The 25,261-nt window shown below is 40.8% G+C and overlaps 2 protein-coding genes across 3 annotated transcripts in view; one reads left to right on the top strand and one right to left on the bottom strand.

Annotated features, from left to right (window-relative positions):
• Positions 1–25,261, bottom strand: part of LOC117137640 (low-density lipoprotein receptor-related protein 1B) — a 52,338-nt gene that overhangs the window by 20,506 nt on the left and 6,571 nt on the right. The gene's annotated exons all lie outside the window — the stretch shown is intronic.
• LOC117137641 (protein nemuri) lies at positions 220–1,024 on the top strand. The gene has a single exon (XM_033299175.1). The coding sequence runs from the start codon at positions 256–258 to the stop codon at positions 979–981; it is 726 nt and encodes a 241-aa protein (XP_033155066.1). The 5' UTR covers positions 220–255; the 3' UTR covers positions 982–1,024.

The raw sequence follows: 25,261 nt of genomic DNA, 5'->3' as shown, positions 1-25,261 counted from the left end.
ATTAGGCCGGTCGAAGCTGTTGCTAGCATTTCGTAAACAATAAAAAAGTAATTTAAATTTGCTTAGCGCATAAGTAAGAGGGTGTCGGAAATGTGCCAGCTTCCTGGTGACAGCATTTTCGTCTCCAGAAGACCCACTTTCCCAAGTCAAACAAAAAGCATTCGGCTCGTTTACTCAGCCGCCCAAAAGCTGAACTTTGGATCGCCATAAAAGCCATGTCCGGGACAGTGCAGCAATATAACGCATCCAACAGCCATGTCATTGAAGTGGCTCTTGTTCGTAGCCCTGGTGGCGCTGCTCAGCATTGGTACAGGTTCCCTGGCCCAGCCCAGGAGGACCAACGTCCAGGGCAGAACTGCTCTGGAGCAGCAGATGCGCCTCCAGCGCTTGAATGCCAAATACTATGCCATTCAGCAGGACGAAGAGGATGGCGATGACATCCTGGAGCACGAGGAGGACCTGGCCGACGATAGCGAGGACGAGGAGGGAGATGATGTCAAGGATGGTGAGGAGGAGGAAGACGAAAACACCGAAGCTGAAAAGGAGAACACAAAAGTGGATACCAAAAAGGTGACCTCTAACACCACACCCGCCAAGCCGAAGACTGAAGTCAAGCACAAGCTGGCGAAGGAGCAGGAGTCCATCGATGAGCTGCAGGACCTTGAGGAGCCCGAGGACGAGGAGGAGCTGGAGCTGGAGCAGGAAATCGAACTTCCACGCGCTGAAGCCCGCAATCGCCGACGCGGAGGCAGGCGGAACGGCAAGAGCCGACGCAAGGGGCGTGGCAGCAGCAAACGCAGGAGGGGAAACCGCAGGTGCGGCGGCAGGGGAAAGCGCGGTCGTCGTGGCCAACGGAGACGCTCTCCATCAAAGCGCAGCGGCAGCAAGCGGCGAACGGGCTCGAAAACCAGGCGACAGGGTCAGAAAAACAAAACAACCGCCAACAAGGAAGCTGTTGCGCCTTCAAACAAGGTGGCCTAAAGCGCTGAATACTCCCACCTACGAATGCAGCTTTAAGACTCATTAAAACAGCAGCGAAAATCCAAATAAATAAACCACAACAAAATCTTACTTCCTTCCAACAGATGTATATATATAGAAAAGGACACTTTCCAGGGTTCCATTCACAAAGCTAGCTTTTTCTTAGAATATCTACTTCCAAAGGATATTAGGCCAACAAAGCTGTTAATCATAATATATTTAGGAAAAAATTACTCACAGTTTCATACCATGAATCTATTACAATGGTTCTATTACAATGGTTGACAGATGAAATAACCACTGAACCATGAAGTTTGGTTTCTATTCAGTAAACTGAAACAAATTTATTCAATCGAATTCGACAAAAAGTACAAATTGAAGCCCAGTAAATAATAGATTAATTTAAAATAAATTCTGCACAGGATGTGTTTTGCACCTCAACTTAGTAGAAGAGCTTAACAGCTGCGAATTGCAAATATTGCTGGATATTTGCGTCGGAATGAACTTTATTGTAGCATACTTTTCGGACCAAACACTCACGTATTTCGCCAGACAAAGTTTTTATCGCGCACAGGTGTGTGTGCGTTTGTGTGTGTGTGCGCCAGGTAGCAACCGCAAGTCATAAATTTCGCAGCTATTCCGCTTTTGTTATAGTGCTTTTTTATGTATTTATGCTGGTATGCTCGCATGACCCCATAAATTATAGAGCGCTGCAATTTCGTTTAGCGGCTTTTGCACTGTTCGAAATTAGTTTTACGCCTCTTTTTGATTTAGTTCGCATTGAGGTTTAGTGCTTGCTCCACATAAAATCAAAATAAGGGATTCGCGCTGCAGTGGGTGAGCCAGCTCCAACTCCAACTTCAACTCCCAAATCTGCCTGAGAGGATGCACTCAATTTCAGTTTGTTTTCCCTTCAGCTTATCTTTTGCCCGGCTGCCTTGGCCACTGGGCACTGGGTTCGTTTACCTGACAGCGTCGCCATGCCAATCGTTTGTTTAAGGATGTTCCGCAGAAAGTTCTTTGGAGTCAATTGGAATGTTTCGCAGAGGATTCGAGGAAATTAAGTTCCCGCTAAGTGTGGTAGGGATTTCATTAAAAGGAAAGAAGAGAATCCTTTGCTATTGAAATAGAAAATCCTTTAAAGAGAAATTATGTTCCTATCCTTTCGTCGAAAGCAAGAATTCTTTTAAACAATAAATACTTTGCTAACTGATTGCACCTACAGTTAAAATTAAGTGAAAAGGAGGTCGCTCGCATAATTAAAGATAACTTTTATTGCCTCGCTTCACTCCCTTGCAATTTTGCGAAATTCCTTTTGGGAACATTGAGGGACGTTATCCTGTGTTTGCCCTGTCTACCCGGTCTACCTGTAGCCAATTTCGAGCTGCTCTTATCTGTCTGCACTGCTGTTGGCAGTTGGTCAGCACAATGCGATGTGGGTGGATGGCTGGGGATGGGCAGGTGCTCCTCCGCTTGTCTGAGTGGGCGGGGCTGGCTGGTGAGTCCTGTCTCTGTTTCAGGACACGGCCCTTCAGCCAGCCAGCTAGCGCCTGGCAGCCAACGACTGCCTGCCACTGACATTTGCCAAATCAAATAGAAATTTTAATTGACTCTTGGCCGGCAGACGTGCCAACGCTTTAGTTTCCGACTGGGTTCCTCCTTTTCGTAGCGGGCTCTTAAACCACAAGCGGATCTTTAACGCAGCCCTATTACTTTTACAGCCCTAAAGCCTTTGTCCTAGCTATTTGCTCTGATTTCGAGCGAAGCGACCTCTGCCCTGAATCTCTGCTTGTTTTTCCATCAGCAGGAAAACGGGTTAAGCGCCTTTTGGGCTCGAAGGGAAATTTGCATCTGTCGCTGTTGCGAATTATGTGGGCGCACACGGAAAACAGAAACTTTCGGATTCAGGACTCAGATCCAGTTCAGCATCTCGCCTCCACCTCCTCATCTGCTCCTCCCTGTTTGTCAACAACTTTGCGCGCACCTCATATCCAGCAGTCAAGGGGTATATTTGTTGCGTTTAATATGCATTGTTTGTCTAATGAATATTCAATATGTATTTCAAAAGAATACGAATATGAAAAGGATACAGAAAGATGTAAATTATGTGATTTTCTATTTTCCATTGTAAAGTATCTTATACGTTTAGAACTTCTTTAATAATCCCACATTACTCCTTTGGATCACTATGCCACATTGTATCCCAGACTGAGTACCAGTTAGTCGTGACCCTTGAGGACGGCTTTCCATCTTTTTTTTGCACTTGTTTTTGTTTGCTTTTTGGGTCAAAAAGATGTGTGTTTGTGCGCGTTGGCTGTCTGTGTGTAACATAGTTTTTCACTTAATTAGCGCGCTGAATGACGCGTTGACAGTTGGCAGGAGTACGTGCCACGCCTGCGGGGCATGCAACACACAACTTTCCGTGATTGTTGTTGTCTCTTGTTGTCTGCGGGAGCGGCAGTTGTCAGCTGAGCAATGTGCCAGAGATTTCAGGGATTGTGTGCTGCCTGAACTTCCAACTGCAGTGGACGAGGGCTCATAATTAAGGACAAATGGTGTTTATTACGAAAACCAAAGGTCGGCTAATTGGAATTTAAATTTAATTCGGATAGTCATTTTTAAATGGCTGAACTATGTGAAACCATCAAAGTGGTGAAAAGACAAGTGATAATTAAGTTGGTCAAAATAAAAACGCATTAACAAACTACAAATTAGTAGTGTAATAAACAAGTACATTTAACAATTTAATGGATCTAAGAGAAAAAGCAAATTGGTAACCCGCCGCTTGAGATATTGAAAGAAAAAATTGTCAATAAAATTCGCAACAAAGTTAACGATTGAAAGCTTAAATTTACTGCAGAACTCTGAGCCATCATCCTTCATTCGGAATGGAGTTCTTGAATATCGTTTACATTTTCCCTGCCGCCAGCCGACAAATTTCCGTTGTCAGCTCGTGCAATTTGCAGTTCACACATCACTTTTATGTCCGCCGCCCCCCGTCTCGCTACTATCAGCTCTTCATCTTCTTACTCCTTTAATGGAAAACTTTGTGGAAATTCGCACAACGCTGGGAAGACTCCTTTTTGATGTCACAACATTTTGCCTTTACTTTTAATGAGCAGCATCAAGGCAGTGAAATTTTCCACTTAAAAATCGATGCTTTAACAAGCGTTTAATACGACACAAAATGAGTAGTACACTGAGAAAATAATATAAAAGGGAAAAACTTAAGTACAAAAATTTAAAAAAAAAGAGAATTGTTAGAGAAAACCATTACTTTGAAGCTAAAGTTTCAAATCCCATAATCCACATCGGTGTAAAAAATTAAAGGGGCAAAACAAAAACAGAACGCTATAGTTAAATTCCTCGACTATCAGATACCCGCTAATCAACTATTGGGATTGCATGTGAGAAAACGCATATCGATAGATACATAGTATGTATGAAAGTCGAGATTCAAGTAAAAGTTCGATTCAAAATGTTGCCACCCCAACAAATCGCAAAAACCTATCACTACCACAGTTTTCAAATTTGATTTTGTTGATTTTTGTATTCTGGCAATTTCCACCGATAGATTTAAAGCATTTTTCGAGGAAATCGAGTATAGCGTCCTGTCTTGTTTTATAATAGCAGCTTCCCCTGGCATAAAAATCATGAGAAAGGTGACAAAGAGAGTTGCGGGCGGTGCAGATTTCCGGCAGGCCATGGCCAAAAGCAAACGGTGGAGCCTGCGGGAAGCAGGAAGCCGGAGCTGCATCCTGTGGGGGGGTGAGGGGAGTGTTCCCTCGCTGCGGTGCCGGTCAGCATCTGGCCGTACACACAAATATGGCGGCTTCCGTTGGCATTTCGACTTCCTTGTACTGCGGTCTCAATTTTCATTTATATCGACAGCGCAATCTGATGCAATATCCTCGCATGCGCCACTCTCCATGTCCCTATGCATAATTTAATGCACTGGAGTGCGCATAATGAGCGTGATTGACATAAATGTACTTTAAATGCATGCGGGAATTGGTTCCGAATTGGGCTCATAAAATGGGTCCTACGAAGGAAGTTTTTGTAGGATATAATAGGGATACAAACAACAGCAATTGCCTTTTAGCTTTAAACATACCGAATAAATTATATATATCTTCTAATACCACTAAAATAAATTTGCTTTTTATAAGATGTAAACTTAAAAAAAAGGATTCTCGTTGAGAACTTACATTGTCATAGGCAAAACCAGTTTATTGTTTGCTAACCATTCTATTTTGATTTCATCCAGTTGTTCTCTTTTGGTCCTAATTTTTTCAGAATGGCTTGCTGGCATCACTGCATGTTTGAGTAGGCGGGCGGTGGGCGGTGGAAATGGGGGATTGCTTTGGGCCAGATAGCCGTGTCCGGCTTTGGCTTGTTTGCCGTGGACATGGGACTTTGCCGGCGTTTTTGGTTGCGGTTTGCTCGCTCGGTTTGTTGTCTGTGGCCGTATGTTTTCGGCACTTAAATCGAGTTTATTACGTGCTTTCCAACTGGCCAAATGGAGAAAATGGGGCCTGAGAGCACTCCTAAAGGCCAAATCACTTAGAAGCCATAAGTAAAATAAAACTTTAACCCTAACTTTACTTCAACTGCGCCAGCGATTTGTTGTGTCTGTAGCCACGCAAACTTGTAAATGAGTATTTCGTTTATTAAATTTAATTGTTTGCGGGAAGCGCATAAACAAACAAGAACTTCTTCTTCCATCGACAAAGTTTGTTTAAGCTCTCATGTGAGGCGAAAAGAATAGGGGATTACGATATTAGACATCTGAAGTGCATATGCACTTCAGCTTAGAGGCTACCTGAATATTTTGAGCATTTTGCATAAAAATGATAAGCTAAACAATTTAACTTATACGCGACCATGCAACCTCCCAGTGCACCCTTTGCCGAAAATTGAGATATAATTTTGCATCTGGATGGACCATAAAAAGTTGCAGCATCATCAACGCTTGTCGAGGGACCAAAATGCAGAAACTGCGAGAAGGAAATCCTGCAAAAGGGCTGAAAAACTTTCTCTTTGCAGTTGAGGAAAAACTTTGTAGCAAATATTTGAATAAGCTACCCTCTGCTTTCTTTTTGCACTCGCACTACCAATTTTTCTTGCATTTATTGCTATGTTTTTCGGTTGCCTAAGGCCAAACTTTCATTAATGAGCCAAAAGTTGTGCAGAAATGGAGCTAAGGAAACAATGAGGCCTTCAACACCATATAAATGTCATTATTGGGTAAATCAAAAAGGAGAGAAAATTAAATTTAAATAGTTTTCATGAATACGTTTGTGTTGATACATTTATTTCCATAAATTTGTTAGCTCTAGATCAGTAGTGTATTAAAATGAAACGTATGCAAAACACAAAAAAAAATATAGAGACAGACAATGCAAACTTTTGCATTGCAGCATTATTTTGCAGTCTGCAAACTTTACCCTTCCATCGATCCATGTTGTGTTCAAGTTTCGGGTTAGGGCTTGAGTCAATACCTTAAAGCACTTGATGCCTTTTCATGCTTCCGACAGGCTGCACCATCATCATCGCAATTGTGGTCCTCTCGTCGTTTTCCATCTCCCTCTGGATGTTGAAAATTTCCATCATAAATGTTTATAAACACAATTTTCTAGTTGCGGCCAAAGTTATATTATTGGAGCAGCCTCTTTCCCTGCCATCCGATGCACTATGATTTATACGTAAGCGATCATCAATCTTCTTTTGCTGACATGGTTGTTGTTGGTTCTGTTACTGCCAGTTGAGTGGAGCCGAACAACCAGGCCTTAAATGATTTTCTTTTTGTCTCCCATTGATTTCCCAGCTCCTAAGACTGCAAATTCATTTTGCTTGTTTCTGGGCAGGAAGGAAGGATGCCAGGACGGAAGGAAGGAAGGATGTGGGGCGTGGGTGTGGGTGTGGGTGTTGTGGGTGTTGTGGCTTGTCGTGTCTGTCATTGTCATGTACTTGTCGTACTCGAGGACAATAAATGCATTTGCAGCAGCACTAAAAACTCCAGCTGCCACCACAGCAAACGGCAATCAATCGATGATTTCTATTCATTTTTAAACACTTTCGACCAATAAGTACGAAGGAGCGAGTCTGATATATTAGAGCTGCTATTAGAATAATAAGAAATGAAAAACTTTAGTATCAACCTTTTCAATTTTATACTATTTTGTTTAGAGCAGTCTAAATATAATATTATAGTCTACAATTTAAGCTAACTTCAATTGTATATCTTCTATTTTGCTTAGTGGATCAGCGGCATGATAGTTTAGTTTGATTTGTGGTGATTTCATTATGTTGTTGACAGAGCTTTACGCCTGATTCGCCTTTTGTGCGGCATACCCGGCGTATACGCAATGTTTAACCACACATGCATTACACACACGCCATGTTGAACAAGCAATTTATTTACCCAACTACTCAGCTTGAATTGTGCAGGCACTTCGCCTGAAGTGATTGCCGGGCGACAATGTTTTTGGGACCAGATATCCACATTATCCTCTTAGTCGAACAATTCGTTACTCATTCTATCTTCCGGCTCTGTGAGAAAGCACTTTCTCGCTGCCTTTGAGGTGGCCCGCACTTTGAGGCACTTGTGGAGCTCTTGGCTGACGACTTTTCAAACGTGGCTCCATCTCTGACCTCTGTGGATCTGCTTTTATTATTCTGACATTGGCAGCAAAAAATCGCTCCAAGTGATTAGCCAGCCAGAAGGATTGGACTAGAAAAAGTTAAAGCCACGACGCATATTTTAAGTGGCAAAGTTTCTGAAGGCTAAAGAAAATGGTTACCCCAACTACTCTCACCCATTTTCCATTCACTCCACTCTGCCAGGCAATAAAAAATACTAGTGGCTGCACAGAGGGGGCGAACCCGAGTAAATAAAAAATTATTGCAAAACTTTCCCATGCAATAAACGATGAAAGTAAGTCCTTCTTCAAGAAGGCACCAGAGCACGAAAATCGCAGTAAAAATAGTTACAGCCACTAAGAACCGGATCTTTCGCAAGAACATCATCTTTCAGTGGCATGTCTGCCTACAATGTCACGACTCCCACCCCCCATAGTGTAATCAACGCAGGTGACACCCAACAAGATCTGCAGCAGTAGCATTTTGGGGATTTAGACGCAGTTAAACGGCCTACTGACAATCCAGCCCACCCACCCGTTTCTGAATCCCATAATGCCAAGGAGCGGACAACACTTTCGTTGGCATGGCACACACGCTTCCATAGTTGCGGCAGACGTGACAATGACCAAATGGCACAATGTTGCACTGCACAGTGGGCATTGTGGGCTTTAGACTGGTGATAGATAGATGCATAGATAGATACATAGATAGATAGATAGATAGATAGATCGATCGATAGATAGATAGATAGATAGATATTTAGATAGATAGATAGATTGATCGTTAGATAGATAGATAGACAGATAGATAGATAGATAGATAGACAGATAGATAGATAGATGTACTTGCTAAGAACTGGGCATTACTGGCAAGGTTATTAACAATTATAGAAAATGAATGACAACAAACCTAATGAATAGAAATTAAAATAGAAATACCTTTTAAGCAAACAAACCTTATTAGTTAATTAAGGCATCTAACAACATGATGACTTTGGTTATGTGTGCATCATTTTCGGTTGAATTGATTAATAATGTTTTGATTATTATGATTATTATTTGCCTGTCATTCCAATGCTGCATGACAGGCGAATAAAATCAATCATTGCAATTAATTGTTGTGTAAATTCGATTGGCGTTTATATGAGCAATCAAACACCCGTAAAGGAGCATTTATTTTCGGCAAACAGCTATCGATGTATTTAATTGAGCGCAGCCGTTCGCAGCCCATTGTCCAATGTCTGAGCAGTTATTAGAGAAGATGTTGCAGCTATCAAAATGCCATAAAGGCGAATGTTAAACTGTGCTGCCGTAAACTGCTCGCAATACGGCCGTGTTCCCTGGATGCTGATGTGGAGCCAGCGGAATGCTGGCCACTCAGCTGAGAATGGGGTAAGGGGCAAGTCGAGCGTGGCGGCCTCAATTAGGCCCCAGTTTGATTAGAGGACAGAAGCAGTTGGCCGAGGGAAAAATTTCCATTACACTTAGCATGCCATACGCTCCATTCCTCATCGGCATCATCGCCATCGCCATCTCCATCTCCATTCGCTCCTCTCTTAGGGGCTCTTTCTTTTCATTAGCTAAGTGGCAGAGGGCGGGCTATCCGTTGAGCCTCCGAACAATATAATTTTTATTTGCCCCTCTGTTTTTGTAATTATCCAATACGAGTGAGTGAGCTCCCTGCCTTGAGCTGCATTAAACTTTTCGGGCGTTGATCTATTTATCTGTTCCCTCAAGTGGCATAAATCACACAGAACACTGGGGCACTGACACAATGGGATAATTAGATGGAAATTGAGACGTCCAATTCAAATTCAAATAGAACTGGATGTGGAACATGTGGCGTTGACCAAAATACACAAAAGAAAAAAATATTTTATTTAACGGAATTGATTCTCTTAATAATCACAACTAATCGTTTTCATAAACAATTTTTATTTATTCTTAAAAAAAGGGTTTTAAATTAAATATTCAAAAAGATTGCAATAATAATAAACAAAGATAAGAAGGAAATATAGATATAAATTCATATTGAATTAGAAACTAAATTATTTTATTTCAAGATAAAGAGCTGACTAACATGGCAGTTGATGATTTCAAATTGTTATGAGAGCACTTAGCGGCATACAGTAAATAACATTTATTGTCATTCATCACCGCATAATACACACAAACACAAATTGTCACTCAAAGCCGAAAGGGGCATTATAAAAATATTACTGCCAAAGCGCAGCCTGGGGAAATTTCAAAATAATGGACAAACGTGACCAGCGCATAACGAGGACGAACATGATTTTCACTTAAACGAAAACTTGTTGGCCAGAAATCCTTTAAAGACCAGGATATGCGGACGGCCAGCCAGCCAGTGGAAGGGGTGTTGACTCACGGACATCTGTCAGAGGCAAGCAAAAGCGATTTTGCGGTTAGTCTGGTAAGCCACAGTGTTGTTGACCCCCTCAAAAAACCCCTTCGACTGCACTTGACTCTGACCCTGCCCCGCTCGTCCCCTCTTCGCTCTCCTCTTGCAGATCCCCGCCGACGCTCATTAAAAACAACAAAGACAGTTGACTCCACCTGTCCCAGGTAGCTCTCAACATGGAGAAATATTCCCTACTACCTTTAAACTAAAAACAATGTTTGTCTACTCACAACACACTTTAGATACCTTTAAGATACTAAGAAAATCTTCAATATTCTTTTTTAATTTACGAACCTATGGTGGTATTTTTTCCAGTGCATCGTATTTGCCCAGTGCCATCACGAGCAGGAGAGCCGAAGAGCTGCAGCATCAACAGCCACGTAACTGAGACAGGAGCAGTCCACGTAATTGAATCACCCTCGAGAACATGTTAAAACCATCCTGAGCAGCTCGGCAGCATTCCCCACGAGTCCCCGGCTCTCTTTTCTGTATTTCTGGATGTCGGACTGCGGTTTGGCCTTCAGACAAAAATGACCGATACCATGGACCAGGATTTACCGTCCGTCTACCTCTGGTCGGATTGTTGGTATTTTGTTGTTCAACTGAGTTGTGAAACTGATTGCCGGTTGGCTTTGCAATACGTGCGTTTCATAAGTTCATTTGCTTACTTTTGGGTTGTAGAATTATAAATTGTAAGTCGGTTATAACTTAAACAGCATACTTCTGTGTTGGAATGTTTAAGTCGTTTGAGCACGCTTATCAAAGCATTCCATGAATTGATATAATTAGTCATAATGTTCCCATTCCGATATTTATAAACAAATGAAGTTGAATTCGATTTTGCGTAAAGTGTATAAATGCGTCGTGTGATAAGCTTAATTCCCTTGGGTCCCCAGCTTCCCCAACTTCCTCGCTTCCCTGCTTTCTGTTTTTTCCTGTGATCCAACATGAAGTTGCTGCTGTGTGCTGCTGTTGAGCTGAACAGGTTCAGAACGGCCACCTGAACAAAGCATACGACGAGAATAAAGGCAAAATCACGACTGATAAATGAAATAAATATATATATATATATACATATATATAAATATCCGTGTGTGCACCGATACACTGAAGCACACGCATGTAATGTTTAAATTTAGATATGTATATCTGCAAATTCCCCGAACGTCGCGAGCACTTGGCCCGCTTATCATTTCGTCTGTGTCGTAAGTCGGTGATGCCTGCTGCCTGCCAAGTAACCAACTACTCCTCCGCTACTCCTGGCCTGGACATGTGTTGGCCAAAAGAGCAGGGCCAGAAGTGAAGGAGGAATCGCCGAGCAGAAGCCGGAATGCAGCGCCAGAACTGCAGCTCCTCCTTTGGACAACTTTTCGTTCTGTGTCATTCTAGAATCTAGATGCAGAAATTTGATGCCAGCTGCAACTTGTTAGGCTCCTGCCTCGACTCAGCCTTCTCCCTCGCTTTCCCGATTTTGTTTACGCCTTTGAATGGCTTTAACTTACTGGTTTTGGGTTTCAGGAGCTCCTGCAGCTCCTGCACTCCTGCACTCGCTGCAGTCTGTTAATTGCAGCCAAGTTTCCCACATTAAGCTTGGGAAACAATGAAGAATTGAAGTTCGATGAAGGGGAATAGGGGATTTCGCAAATCATGATTTGCTTTCGTCCAAATGCTTTTTGTTTGCCTTGGTTTTGTTGTTCATTAAGGTAAAGGGTAATGCCGACTTGAACTTTTTCCTTGGATCGGTGTGAACTTTCGAAGGCGAAAGCCAAGTCCAAAGACCTTTTAAGTTGTGCAAGCAAAATGTCTGACCTCTGCCACAATTGGTTGAATAATTGATTTGAGTTTAAGACAAGTGAAGTGAATGTAAGAAAGTGTTGGAATATGCACAATTTTTATTGGTAACTGAAGCGGCTGCTGTGTTGCACAATACCTTTTTTCAGTGTCTACCCCAAAAACTGTCATTTATTTCAAATATGTGTTCCATTATAATTTTTCAGGATTTTTTGTTTTGTGTAGTTCTCTCCCGTTTTATTTTTCTTCTGCCTTTCGTTACTGGCAGCTACTTTAAAATTTGAATTTAATTTAAAAGACTGCATTAAATGAGTAAAGAAAAAAGCTGATTTAATCTGGGAGCAGAACCTGCCATATCACCTTAAGCCTTCGCACTTGAGACCCCACCTGAAGAGCTCCGCTTCCATTATTTATTATCTGGCCAAGAGGTCTCCGCATTTTCCTATTTTTAACCAGACACGGGTTTCAACTTAGTTTAGCCCAAACCCACACACAGAGGCTGCGATAAGGCTAGCTAATCGCATTGGAAATCAATCTAGAACCAAAATCGATAACTAGACCATGCTGGCAAACACATTTGAATGTGATGCCCGAGCTGTAAATGTGCAATAATTTATTTAAATTCCCAAATGTGTGCTCTCGCAGACATTGTCATTAATATTTACTCGATTTGATTTTCTTAGCCGTGTCTTTTGGGTCAAGCCATTAAGCCGAAGTCCAGCAGAGCTACGAGCTCCGCGTGGGCAGCGTCCAACGATCTCTGGGAGGCTTGGAGAGTCGTTAACCGGCAGCCCAAGTCAGCCAATCAACCAAGCAAACTAGTTTAGACAGACGGACGACTTAGGCCATCTGGGGACAGAAGGGAAGCAGTTCGAGAACTACACACTTGGGCCTGAGAACCAGAAACTGTAACACGAAAAGCGGCTGAGTGACAAGTTTTCTGAGGCCGAGGCATACATATTAAATGGCATATTTAATATTTTTGTGTTTTATTAGGGGGCAAAGTTTTAATTGGACGCCGAACTAAGAGATATTCCTGTGGAAGCGATTCTGTTTGGAAACAATGAAATCCATTCTACAAGTATTGCCGACTGAACTGAAATTAGCCTTGACGTTTCGGATGAAGCTGATTGCGAAAATAAATATATATGCACTTCTCCAGCACAGCGAAAGTTTTAATTCGCCCAGATTTTTCGTTTTTATTTATGGCTTTGTTTCTGGGACGGCAACCTTTTGGCTTCTGGCTGAACTTTGATTACACTCAGATCTGTTTGCTGAAAAGGCACGTTCCTCGTGTCTGGGAACTCGTTTTCCCCGATACAGATAATCAAATTTCTATGTGCCATATTTTCCCGCTTTTTGTCTGGCTGTCCGTTGTAGGTAAACCCAATTACTTTTTCGCAAGTCGTAAATCTATCTGAATTCACAGAGATGTATAAATACGCCATAAGCGGAAATTCGGTCTCTGGGGTAAATGAATAAATGATATCCTTCTATCCGATATGTGCGATAAATATTTATGTGGCAATTTGGAGCACACTCCTTCGACAGCTCAACAACTTAACCCCCCTCCTCGAAAACTCTGCTCCATTCGGCCAGGGCATTGAGACACATATGTGACATATGTCAATAACATCTTACCACACCGCAACACTCCACACAAAAAAAAACAATCATCTCAAATCATAACTTTTTTGCTCTCACTGAAAAATGAATCCACTCAACGCTAAAGGGCAGGAAGCTATCAATTATGTAATAGATTAATTAAGATGGATTAATATCTAGGGAAAATATGTCTCAATTTGATTTGGGAAAATGGTTTTGCAGAGACTTAACCTTTATAACATTGTTTGACAACCAAATAGATCGTTTTTTTTTCCAAGTGCACTCTCTCCATATTGTCAATCCCTGCCATGTGAAGTGTTCTTATCACGCTTGTGTGGAACTTATGCCCAACGATTTCAATTTCCATAGAATGCCCGCCCAAACTCTTGAACCTGTTCCCCTGGCACATTGATTGGCAGCTGGTATAAGTTTAAACAACCAGGGATTGTTGTTGCTATTACCTTTTCAAAATATGGGCATCGAGTAAGGAACCACAAGGCTTTCAGCATAAGCTACAAAGCTCCTAAGCTGCTCAACTTCAAAGGCTTAGAGCACTTGCGTAAAAAGCGAACGAAAACAGAAGGGGTAAAATTAAGAGAGGGAAACTGTTGCAATCAGTTAAAAAATCTATGGGTACTTGAAGCTAAGGAAAGAGGCTTATGGTAACCTTAAGTTGACCCAGTTTAATGGACTCGACACTTGAGAATCTATTGAAATTCAAGCTGCAAGCACATCCTTCAGGCCCCAAACTAAATCCTTCAGTTCATTTGCTGCAACATTTTCGAACGGCATTTTAATGGCGAATTTCTTGGGGGAATTTTTCGTATTTCCAATGATTAGGCAGCAGTTTGCAGGCGTCCACGGGGCTATTAAACTGTCGAAGTTTGCCATCATCACTCACCCAACAATTACGACAAACACTCCGAGACTTGCGTTCTGTCTGCTTACTTTAAGCTTTAAATTACGCTTAAATTGTTTTTACGCCTCTGTTGCGTCCTCTTCAGCCATTGAGCAGAGATCTATAAAAAGCATTTGACGCAATCTAAACCCAAGGAATCGCCAGGAAAATATACATAGCCGTAGAATAAGCTGTTACAAGGGGGGATTGATCGAATGAGCGCGGTCATGGCAACGTTGGTATCTATGGAAATGTGTAATGTTAGAAGATACTCAATTTGCAGCATGATGTACTTAATTTCTTATATACAAGGATAGTGTGTTTAACCTATAAACATCTAATTTAAGCATTACTCGTACAGCTTTAGTGGCTGTAAACCAATTGCATCTATTATTCAATCACTCCTTAGTTTGCTTTTACTCAATCCGCCGTATATTTAGGAACCCACAAAAAAAGAGGGGCAGCATACTGTTCAACAATTTGGCACATCGTTCGTTCCCTTTTTAGACCAAATTTTTATGCTCTCACCCACTAAAGCTCTTGCCTTTGGCCAACTTCAGCAGACTTGAAGCATTGTCTGCTGGCCATCAATAATTTATGCATTCGACCATCAATCACTTTGAGCTGCTTTGCGTTAGCCGAGAATTGAGAATTGAGAGAGACGTTGTCGTAGAAGTGGTGGTGGTGGTGGGAGGTCTTGGGGATTCCGAGCCGGAGCCCGAGCTAAGTAAAATCAGTCAAGTGTGGATAGCAAGGCGCAAATGGGTTTTGGCCAGGATTGGTTTGATTTCACCCCTCACTGCCATCGAATACCCATCGAATGCGACAGACAACAAACGCTGTGGAGTGGAGCGCATATTTTATGTATTTTGCATCACTTTACTTACTTTGTGTACAATTCTGTTAATTTTTTTCTTGGCATTTGCCGCTGCGCACAATTTCCATCCTTTGTTATGACCCAAAGACCGGAAGAGCTGAAGAGAAAAACTTTTTCCGTTGGCCCTCTGTAAATTTGCAAAATTGCTTCCTTATTTCATTTTTGGCAAATAAACTGAAAGAATAACATTCCCAGCACCACCCCAGGACATTTCTAGATGCCCGCTCGCTTTTCCAATTTGCCAAAGACATTTCAAACAGCTGACGGTGCTAAAGCTTTTGATTTATGCAAAGTTGTTGCCTAAATTGATTTGCAATTGCCAATTTCCTCAAAGAAAACTCATAATCAGCCTAGGCAGGCCAAGCCGGGAAACCCAATCCCTCGTGGGGAGCGAGTAGCTAACCCCATACCCAGCGTTGCGTAAATGTTTCACATCGAGGCGTCAATGTGGCTCAAGATGTTAACAGATCTTCGCCGGCTGCCTCCGCCACCCACTCCAATTTAAATTTTCAATATGCGAGGCGACGAACAAGACGATGACAATGAGATGTGAAGCAAAGTTCACGCCCCAGAGCGACGAGCCAGTCAACAAACAATGAAAACCTTGTAACCCGGGCTTCACCAATGTGAGAGCATTGAACTAACGTATACCGTGTAATGATTGCACAGATCTTTAAATGGCTTTTCAAAATATATCTATCCAAATAGGACTTATCTTGATGGTAAGATTTCTGAAAACCAACAATTTTTAAATTGGTAACTGAAAGTACTCTTTTATGATTATATTTTCATATTTCGAGCCCGTTTAAATTCGTTTAGCAAATTATTTCTGAAATTAAATAAATTATTATTATTAATTGGATTAGAATTTTGTAACACCAAACTCTTCAGTCCGCAAAACTACCCTCTGAATACAACACAAAAAATCCATTTAAATTATATTGAGTTTGTTAGCTGGCGTGCCAGGTTTTTGAAATTTTTGGGGGGAATGGGGGCTTCATTTACATATGTACTTAACACGTGTCGGTTTGGGTGCTTCGGTTTCATTGTGAGCAGCAGGAATCTTTGGGGAAAACAGGGGGCAATTACTTAATGAAGAAACAAAAGCATGGAAAAGTTCTGAGGCCGAAATGCAAATACTCGTTGTACTGCTAGCAATACTCGCACAGCTTCATGCTGCTTAATATATTTATGCAGACAGCCGACAAATGAGACCGACAGGGGGAGAAAGTGAAAGAATGAGCTCTTGTGCTTAATCAAATTACAGCACTAATTAATTTCAATTGTTGCGGTAATGGGATTCTTGTGAGCTGGCTGAACACAAGAAGCATCTTAAAAGGCGTTCTGAAAGATACTTTGGGATTATCGTTACGAAGCCGAATAGCTGTGAAAACAATACAGTGTTTGTATAATGTTACGCACAAGATACATAAATAGATATATTTAAAGGCTGCTTACTTGTTAAATTATATGCAATTGATAGATTTATTTGATTAGATACTTATGGGTACTTTTAATGTTCGCACATGCTACAGTCTGCTAAAACAGTTAAACAGGAAATTTTGTACTCTTTATTAATTCTATACTGAACTAGTGAGTTTACTAATGACCTCCTTAATAAGTGCAACAAATGTTCATTTGATATTAGTGAAGCACTACAATGCTCTTCATTTTACCCACTCATTGCTGCCACACAGCCCACAGTGGTTGCCGCAGCCAAGAGGCAGCACACCGTTGCAAGTTCATTACAAACAATTGATTTGGCAGAACGGCGTAAAACTTGGCACAGGTAAGAAGGAAGGGCCAACTCAGCGCCAGCAATGTCTGCGAAATGGGAAAAGCCGGCATAGAAAGGGGAAAGCGCCGCCGAGGAGAGGCAGGAAGCAGAAACCCACTCGGAGCGACAAAGTCTGCCCATGACCAACGCAATGTGGCTGCAACTCTAGACAAAAAGCCAAGTCAGCATTTGCGCCGCAGACGCTCCGGGTGCGAGTTGGGTGGAGGTGGGGCTTTGGACCGGAGCCAGGTGGGTGGCAGGCGGGTAAGTGGCAGAAGGAGCAGTCGGTGGCCTGGGCTGGGCTGGGGCATAAATGAGGGCGAGATGTGATGACTGCTGGCGAGCATTAATAATGAAAATATTCAGGCAGCTGCTGCGGCTGCCGTTGATTGAAACCGAAAGGGCAGCAGTCGAGGAATGGCAAGGAACTCCAAGGAGCTACACTTGAATAAACACCGTCGAAATCGCAAGGGATTACTTTCAGGTGATGCATGGTCTTCATTATCACGACTAGTCACATCTTCTTTGACTTTTGCAAATACGAAAAGAAGTAGAAAACATTTTATTTTTATTATTTTTAAAAAATATTTGTAATTAAATAAACACGATTTTTAAATTTTTAATTATCATTAGGAGTAGGTTTTACAAAATGGTCTTTAAAGTATAGCTTTAAGGTAACCATTTCCATGGTGTAAGCGAGTAGCAAGTGGGTGGGAAATCTTTTGAAAAAGGATTAACATTAAATATGCATGTGTGTGTGTGTGTGTGTCGAGCAGTTTGAGTGTGTGTGTGTGCGGGTGAAAAGTTGCCAGTTGGTTTGAGTAATGTGCGCACATAATGAGTAACAAAGCGCCCTAATGAAGTACTCAAAGCCTTCGAGCAGAAGCCAACTTTCAAGCTCCTGGATATAAAGTTGGCCAAGAGTTAGGGGCGAATTGCCCAGACCCCAGAGAACTTAAACCTTAAAAGTTTCATAAATGCTCAGCTACAAACAGGAAAATTGCGCCCATTTGCCAAATCGGAAGTGGGTAGCAACTTAAAATCAAAGTCAATAAGTGAGAAGAGCGTTGAAAAGTAAACAACATGCCAAAAGATTAAACCATTCGCACAACAGCATTAACGTAAACAATGCAAAACACAACATTCGAGAAATTGAAATATAAATTCCTTCTGGTCAATTCTTTCCGGCTGAAATGTTTTCATTCATTTCATTACACCACAAAAGTCAGCTTTTTGGTGTATTTGATTCACAATTTTATAATCGTTACTTAAAGAGTAAAATATATTTTATATTTGATATATGGTATATTTGATATTATGTAACATGAACCCAAAAATGCATATAGATTCTAGATAAGGATCATTCTCTATTAACGTCGAGATCTTGAGAACTATAACAGTTGAGATATAGCTTGCAAATTCTAGTTCCAAGTTTGTTTTTAAACAGTGCCACGCCTTCTCTAACGCCCACAATTTTGAAAAAAAATTTGATTCCTGCTAACTTTTGTCAATATATGAACAAAAACGTTTAATATTCTCATTCCTACAAGCTTAGTAAAATTTACCTAGTTCACATTGGATAATCTAGGGTATTATAATAGTCTATAGTCTTATATTCATATGTACATTCCATATGTATTCCTACCACCTGCTTGAAATTTTTGGGCTAAATAAATACATTTATAATTTAAGCAATGGTTTCATTTACGTTCAATTTGCTTTGACCACAACAAAATATTTCTGTGAATGAAAAAGTTGCAAAGCACTTTAAAATTTCATATTAAGTGGAATGTCACAAATCTTGATATTTGACTCAAATGTATTTAATACAATAATTCAAGGCGGAAGCAATGCTTTCAATGCAATAAATATTTAAAGCAAGTTTATTTTTGTAAACTGGAATTTAATTAAGTGCACTTAGGCTGATTTGATTTTCGTTCGCTGAAGTTGATGCCACCGAGATGCCTACAAGCGTATACGTAATGTGTGACAAATAAAACGCAATCTTGCGGTTTTCTGCCTTTTTTTATTGTGGCAATCACGAGCATAATAAAATTAATGATAATAGTAACCATAAAGAAAACGAGAGTAGTTCGCCATCACAATAACAAATGGTAATGATGACAACAATGAGTGGTACTTAATAAATTTAATACGATCCTATTAGGCTCACAATTAGGCGGAAGATTTTTGGTCAATTTAACCCATGAATAAAACCGCCTGCGGTTAGTGCGTCATTTGGGCGGATAAACACGGTGGGCTTAACACGATTTCTGGATTTATGTGATTTATGTGCATTACCTGGAAATAAAGGAAATAATAATCATTAGCAACGCTGTGTTGTGAACTTGAAGTGCGGAATTGTGCGTTATAGAAATTATATAAATTTATAAGAAATATATTGAAGCTAATCGAATTTCGTAGTAATCATTAGTAATTGTGGTTTGAGATCTTGTAATGCGCATTAACGCGGTAAATATAATAAGGAATGTTTTAGAATTAATAATGTTACAGATTGGGTAAGCCGCTCTAAAAATCATGTGGTACGGTACCCAAAAACTTATAGATTTGACAAATCGAATTTAATATTATTCCAATCTTCTAAATATAAATATATTATTTATATTTATTTGATTATAATTTATTTATAAAAAATACTGTATAATATAATTCCTTCGATCATTTTCTCATTTATTTCGAATTTAATCTTCGAATTATATTTCAAGCAGGCATTGGTTTACCGTGTGACGTGGCAATTTCGATTTCGATTGCATTACCTGGCGGTGGCAGTGGAAGCCGCATTTGGAATGCCGGGAGGAGACATATTGGCTAACCCGATCCGAACCCAGTGCCACCAATAAATCGCCGGTGAACGACATGCGCGCTAGATAGTCTGGCGGTACAGAGAGCACCCATGAATCGCCGGCCTAAGCCCGCTGAAATTTATTATAAAATTCAATCTTTTTATTTCTAGCTGGCTTAGATGGGGCAAGAACTTTCCCAGCCCAAGTGTCGAAAGCGGCTGCGATAAGAGGAATAGCGAAGAAAGCATGGCAAAAGGTATTTAAATCGTTTTTAATGGAAAAATATGCAAAGCAGCCGCGCGGCGGAGTCGTAAGCCGCTGAGAGGCTGAGCCAGGATACCAGACAAATCTCTGCCGACTGCCCGGCCACCTCCTTCATTAAAATTCCAAGCATTTTCACTTTGCGAAAACACACGGCTGATGAGGGGCGTCGTGGGTGTGGGCAAAAGGAGGCGCGGCAGTTGGAGAATAAAGAACAGACGAAGAACTCGGCGGGAACTGCTGACTGACACACTTTAAAACAATTTCCTGGCCTGGCATCGCTTCCTTCTGAATACTGAATACAGCATCCAGAATCCAGAAACCAGAAACGAGAATCTAGAATCCAGAGTCCCGCCCGAGGAGGTTGGACACATCCTTGTCAGCCCAAAGTGCACGCAGGACATATGACAAACTTGACGTGGCATGTCAAAAGATTTGAAGCCAATTTGTCTGACGAAGTGGGGATACAAAATGGGATGAAGTCGGAGCCAAAAAGCTGGAAGTTGAGGAGTGATGCGCCGTGTTGCAGGGGAATTTTACATTAGAAAAACTCACAAAACGAAAGGAGAAGGCCATTCGATGCAGCAGCTAGCTATATTTCATTCTAAGCACACTGCATATGCATCGAAGCATATGCAACATGCAATTCTAGATGCAAATCGTTTAAGATACATTCAGCTTATGTAGCTTGTGCAAGTTATGAAGTTAACAGCCATGTTGATTTAAAGAAATCATATAAGTATTTAGATTTGATAGTAAATTCAAATCATATCAATTTATTTTATATTTATCAAATACGAAATCCTCTATAGCCTCATAATGAAATAATTATGGAAAGTAACACGTATTATATAACATAAAATTCAATTAAAGCCAAAGCCTATCTACAGTCAAAGCTGATTAAATAAATATATTGTCTGACATAAACACGATCATTAGTAAAACTATTTATAGAATAATACGACATAGTTAGTGCCATGTTTCGTTTATAGAAAATCAACGAGTCCACTCGAATTTAATAGTTGTAATAATAGAATGATTATGGCGCAATATTTCGGCGCCCTAATTGGATGGAAAGCCCAGGAGATATTTCATTTAATTTACGCATGTATGTAAATAGAAATGCTGATATAATATTGTCTCTCTAATTGGGCGTCCTTTGGGTGGGGAGTGTGTGTTATGTTGTGCATACCAAATGCATATTTAAACTGATTAAATTAGTTCGAGCGTTGTCATAATGAATGCCAACCGTGCACACACACACATTCAGTGGCAGGACCCCAACAAGTTCTAAAGTGCCACTAAAAAGTGCCGGAGAGATAGACAGTTGGCAGCGGCGGAGTGGGTTGGAGTCCGCTCTCGACAGGAGGGTCCTGCTCCTGCTCCTGGTCCTGGCATGTTTGCTCGGGCAAAGCTTTGCACTACTATAAAATTAAGATTAAAAGCTCCAGCTGTAAATGAGTATAAAGCCAGTCTTTGGCCCCCTTCTGCGGGGTGCCGTGTTTGTCTAAGGTGAGCATTTGTGTGCCTGCTTGTGAAAGGATGCTCCTCGCGAAAGTCAGCAAGGATACACACAGAGAAAGTGGGGACAGCGACAAATAGAAACCAGCAAACAGAAGCGACATCCCCTCCAACCTTTCCTTCCCTTTCCTAGATTAGCTGCGAATTCTTTTGTGGCTGCGAGGAAATTAAAAATTTTTCACTCCAAACACGCAACAAAAGCCAACAGAAGTGAGACAAAGCTTCGTTTTAATTTCCTAGAATACAAAAATATATTATATAAGGGAAATGGGAGCAACAGTATGATAAAGAAAATGTGTGGAAAGTGAGTGTTGTCTATCAGCAGAAAACTGACAAGGGTCAGCACTTTTTTATGTTTTAACGCATTCGTTATCAACTTTAAATTTGATTTCATTATCATTTTCCTATTAGGTTATAAAATACATTTTATGTTCAAGGTACTTTGAAAATTTGTAGCGTGATTAGTAGCAGTTTTTGTGGTTTTTTACTTTGGTCCAAGATTACAGAATTTAATTCTTTTTTTTTCCTAGAAAGACAGCTCTGCCTGAATTGGTTCGTATCCGGAAAATATTCAGGATTTTTCAAAGAAACCCGAGTGATACCAAAAAAAAAAAGCTGCGGGTGCCTGCACAATTGAAAAAAATATTCCATTTTCGTTCCCTCTTTGAAAAAATGTAGTACGAAAAATATGGCTCTTCCTTTTTAGATTCTACCCTGTCGGGAAAAATGATTAACAAAGATTGATGAAAAGTAAAGGGATTGGCTCGGGTGGTTGTCCTCCTTTTTTTTTGGGCTCGGTGGTGACTTTTGTGACTTTAAAAAGAGGGTTGGGTTGGAAGCGGAAAATAGCTAGCTACACAGAAGTCTGCAGCTGAAAGGATTTCATCCGTGGTGATCAAATGGGATATATACGATAGAAAATTTCCACTGACAGTGGCTGGGGAAAAATTCCAATAGGATATTAAATTATTTAATTGTTTCATTTTATTGTTTCGCTGCATGGCAGATGAACTCGGTAACGGGCCGCCAAACCGAAAGGTTACATATCATTTATAAATGCCTTGCCCCGCGCCTCCGCAACGCCATAGTTGTCAATCATTTGTCAATTAAGCACTCTATCAATCCGCATGTCTGCCGGAATTCGAATTCCATCTTGTTTGTTTATGCAGCCAATCGCGGGTCGTGTAATGTATCTCTGATATGTATATATATATTTCAAGCCAACAATACACATTTATTAAAGTGTGTTATTTGCGTTTTTTTTCCCGAGCATAAATTGAAATTCCGTCAGCATCGGGACGATATGGATGATTTGGGTGATGTGATATGGGAATACGGGTGAGAGGGACGGCGGATGTGATCCGTCCTTTTCACTCCGCTTTCATTAAATTGAAAAATTGTTCGCCAGGCGCAAATTACACAAATCATCAACGGCGTGGCTCTGGAAATATTGTGGAAATGAATTGCAACTTTGCGCTGCTTTATTGTTTTATCCTTATACGTTTTTTTTTAAAGTATTTATTGCTTTATTATTTTTAACAATTAAGGCAATTCAGAAAAAGTGGATATTCAATAACATGTTGAACTCAGTCGGTTTTTTATCACTTCAGCAGCACAGCAGTAATTAATTAAGGGCCAAACAAAAGAATTTGATTGATGGCCGATACTGTCCCTGATTTCGGATGGAAGGTGTGTTATTAAAAGGCATTAACAGATATTTAAATAATCAAACATTTTACCACATCTATTTGGTTGAATTTAAACGAATAAGCCTCTTTAAGGGATTAACCGAATAAGTTGCCATAACTGTGCCATTTCATTATCATTTCGAAAATCATTCTCATCACAACGGCTTTCCGCGGAAAATGGCATTACTTTCACATAGCATTTATGAACTGCATTTGGAACTGCACAGAATACCAAATTTTCTAGTTATAAGTACGCGGGACAGAAAATGAAAAACTTTTGCTAATCATTCAACCCGAAGCGATCTCTCACCCCCAAACACCCCCCTACCACTCTCTATCCACACAGTGCCTGACAAAACGTGGTTGGAGACAGTCTCCGCCAAAAGTTTGCACATTAAAATTGGCGCTAAAACTAACAAACTTTGTCAGCAAGCTGAGGGAAACAAAACCCGCACTCCACTCTTCTCCTTCAGCCACGCATAACGCGCTTGGGAACTTCTCCAAATGAACTATGGCGAAATGTTGGGAAAAGGATATACTACATATAGATGGATATGGCCTGGCTGATTTATCAGGCGAAATATTTTAATTAGATTGTTGCTATTTAAGCTTGGGCTCTCCATCGCCGAATTCTTCTGCAGAACCCAAACCCAAATGAGTTGAAGACCTGAAAGCCTTTTTCTTAATTAAATAGTTAGCAGCCCCATACATTAGCTCATTTGCATTGAAATTTAATTAAAGTGCCTATCTGCACTTCAAAAAACTGCAGATGAGTAGTGAAAAATTGTGTGTATTGTTCAATATATATTTTAGCATTAGATACGCTTATCTAAGGGACTAATCTTAGGAGTTTGTAATATAATACTTATAAAAGCGATGGTTATTAGTCGAAATCTTCGGGGTTGGCTTGGAGCAATTAATGCGAGACAGGCTCATATTTCATGGCTCGCTTGTCTCAGCCTGATTCCGCGTTCCGCTGATAAGGATCTGCCCACCCATTCAACATACACGTCCACTGGTGGCTCCCCCTCCGGCGATGCTCCCGCAATTGATGGGACAAAGCCATAAATTAGAGAACAAAGTTGCGACGCATCAACGAGCATGTGAAACATGTTGCGACGCGGAGAACTTATCATCGATGGCCAATGCAACGTGTATCTATGGGTGCCCAGCACTGTGATTAACCGGGGGGGCTGCCAAGTGGGCGGGGCGCAGTGGAAGGAAGCAGTTACTCCAAATGGATCGGGCGCAACAAAAGCTAGCAAATCGGGCGGCGGACGCGGTCGGAGCCACCAGATCCAAGGGAGCTGGAAACAATTTTGCAAAGCGTCGAGCGCTATGCTTATAATAACAGACGCAGCAGCAACAGACGCAGCAACAACAGCAGCAGCAGCAACAACAGCAGCAGCAGTCGGGCAAAAAAAGGAAGAGGAACAAATTACAGCACAAAAACCAGCAGTGCCAACAACAAAAACGCCCGACGAGTGCGCCAAAGGTAGGCAAATATGCTAAAACACAAAAAAATGCGGGAAAAAGCGGGGCAAAAGGGAAAATTCCAGGAAGCTGTACTTAAAAGGGTACGACTACTGCGCTCGATACCCATCATGGTAGAATATTGTAGTACTTTAGGACTTGCACTTTTCAGAATGCGTAACCGAAATATCGATAGGAAGTAGCTCGTAGCTTTATCATATATCATATCATACATCAAAGTTAGATTCTAATGAAAAATGCTTAGCTTGAAGAAAACATATCATCAATTGCTTTCAATTAACATGAATACTAAAATGTTATTTATATAGTAAAATTAATATATTAGTCAAGATTACAAGATCTTAAATACCAGAAAAACTTAATTTAATAGCTTATATAAATTGCACTCAGATAGCATAGAATGTACACTAATTGAACCTAAAAGAACAACTCTGGCATAACCCGTTATAGTTGCGCTTCTAGTCCGCAGTCCATTTTAACCAAATATTGTTCGCGGAAAACTGA

This window comes from Drosophila mauritiana, chromosome 2R (genome assembly GCF_004382145.1).
Source record: "Drosophila mauritiana strain mau12 chromosome 2R, ASM438214v1, whole genome shotgun sequence".
Classification (NCBI taxonomy): domain Eukaryota; kingdom Metazoa; phylum Arthropoda; class Insecta; order Diptera; family Drosophilidae; genus Drosophila; species Drosophila mauritiana.
The sequence above is the reverse complement of the archived record's forward strand: the minus strand, read 5'-3'. Positions and strand labels throughout refer to the sequence as shown.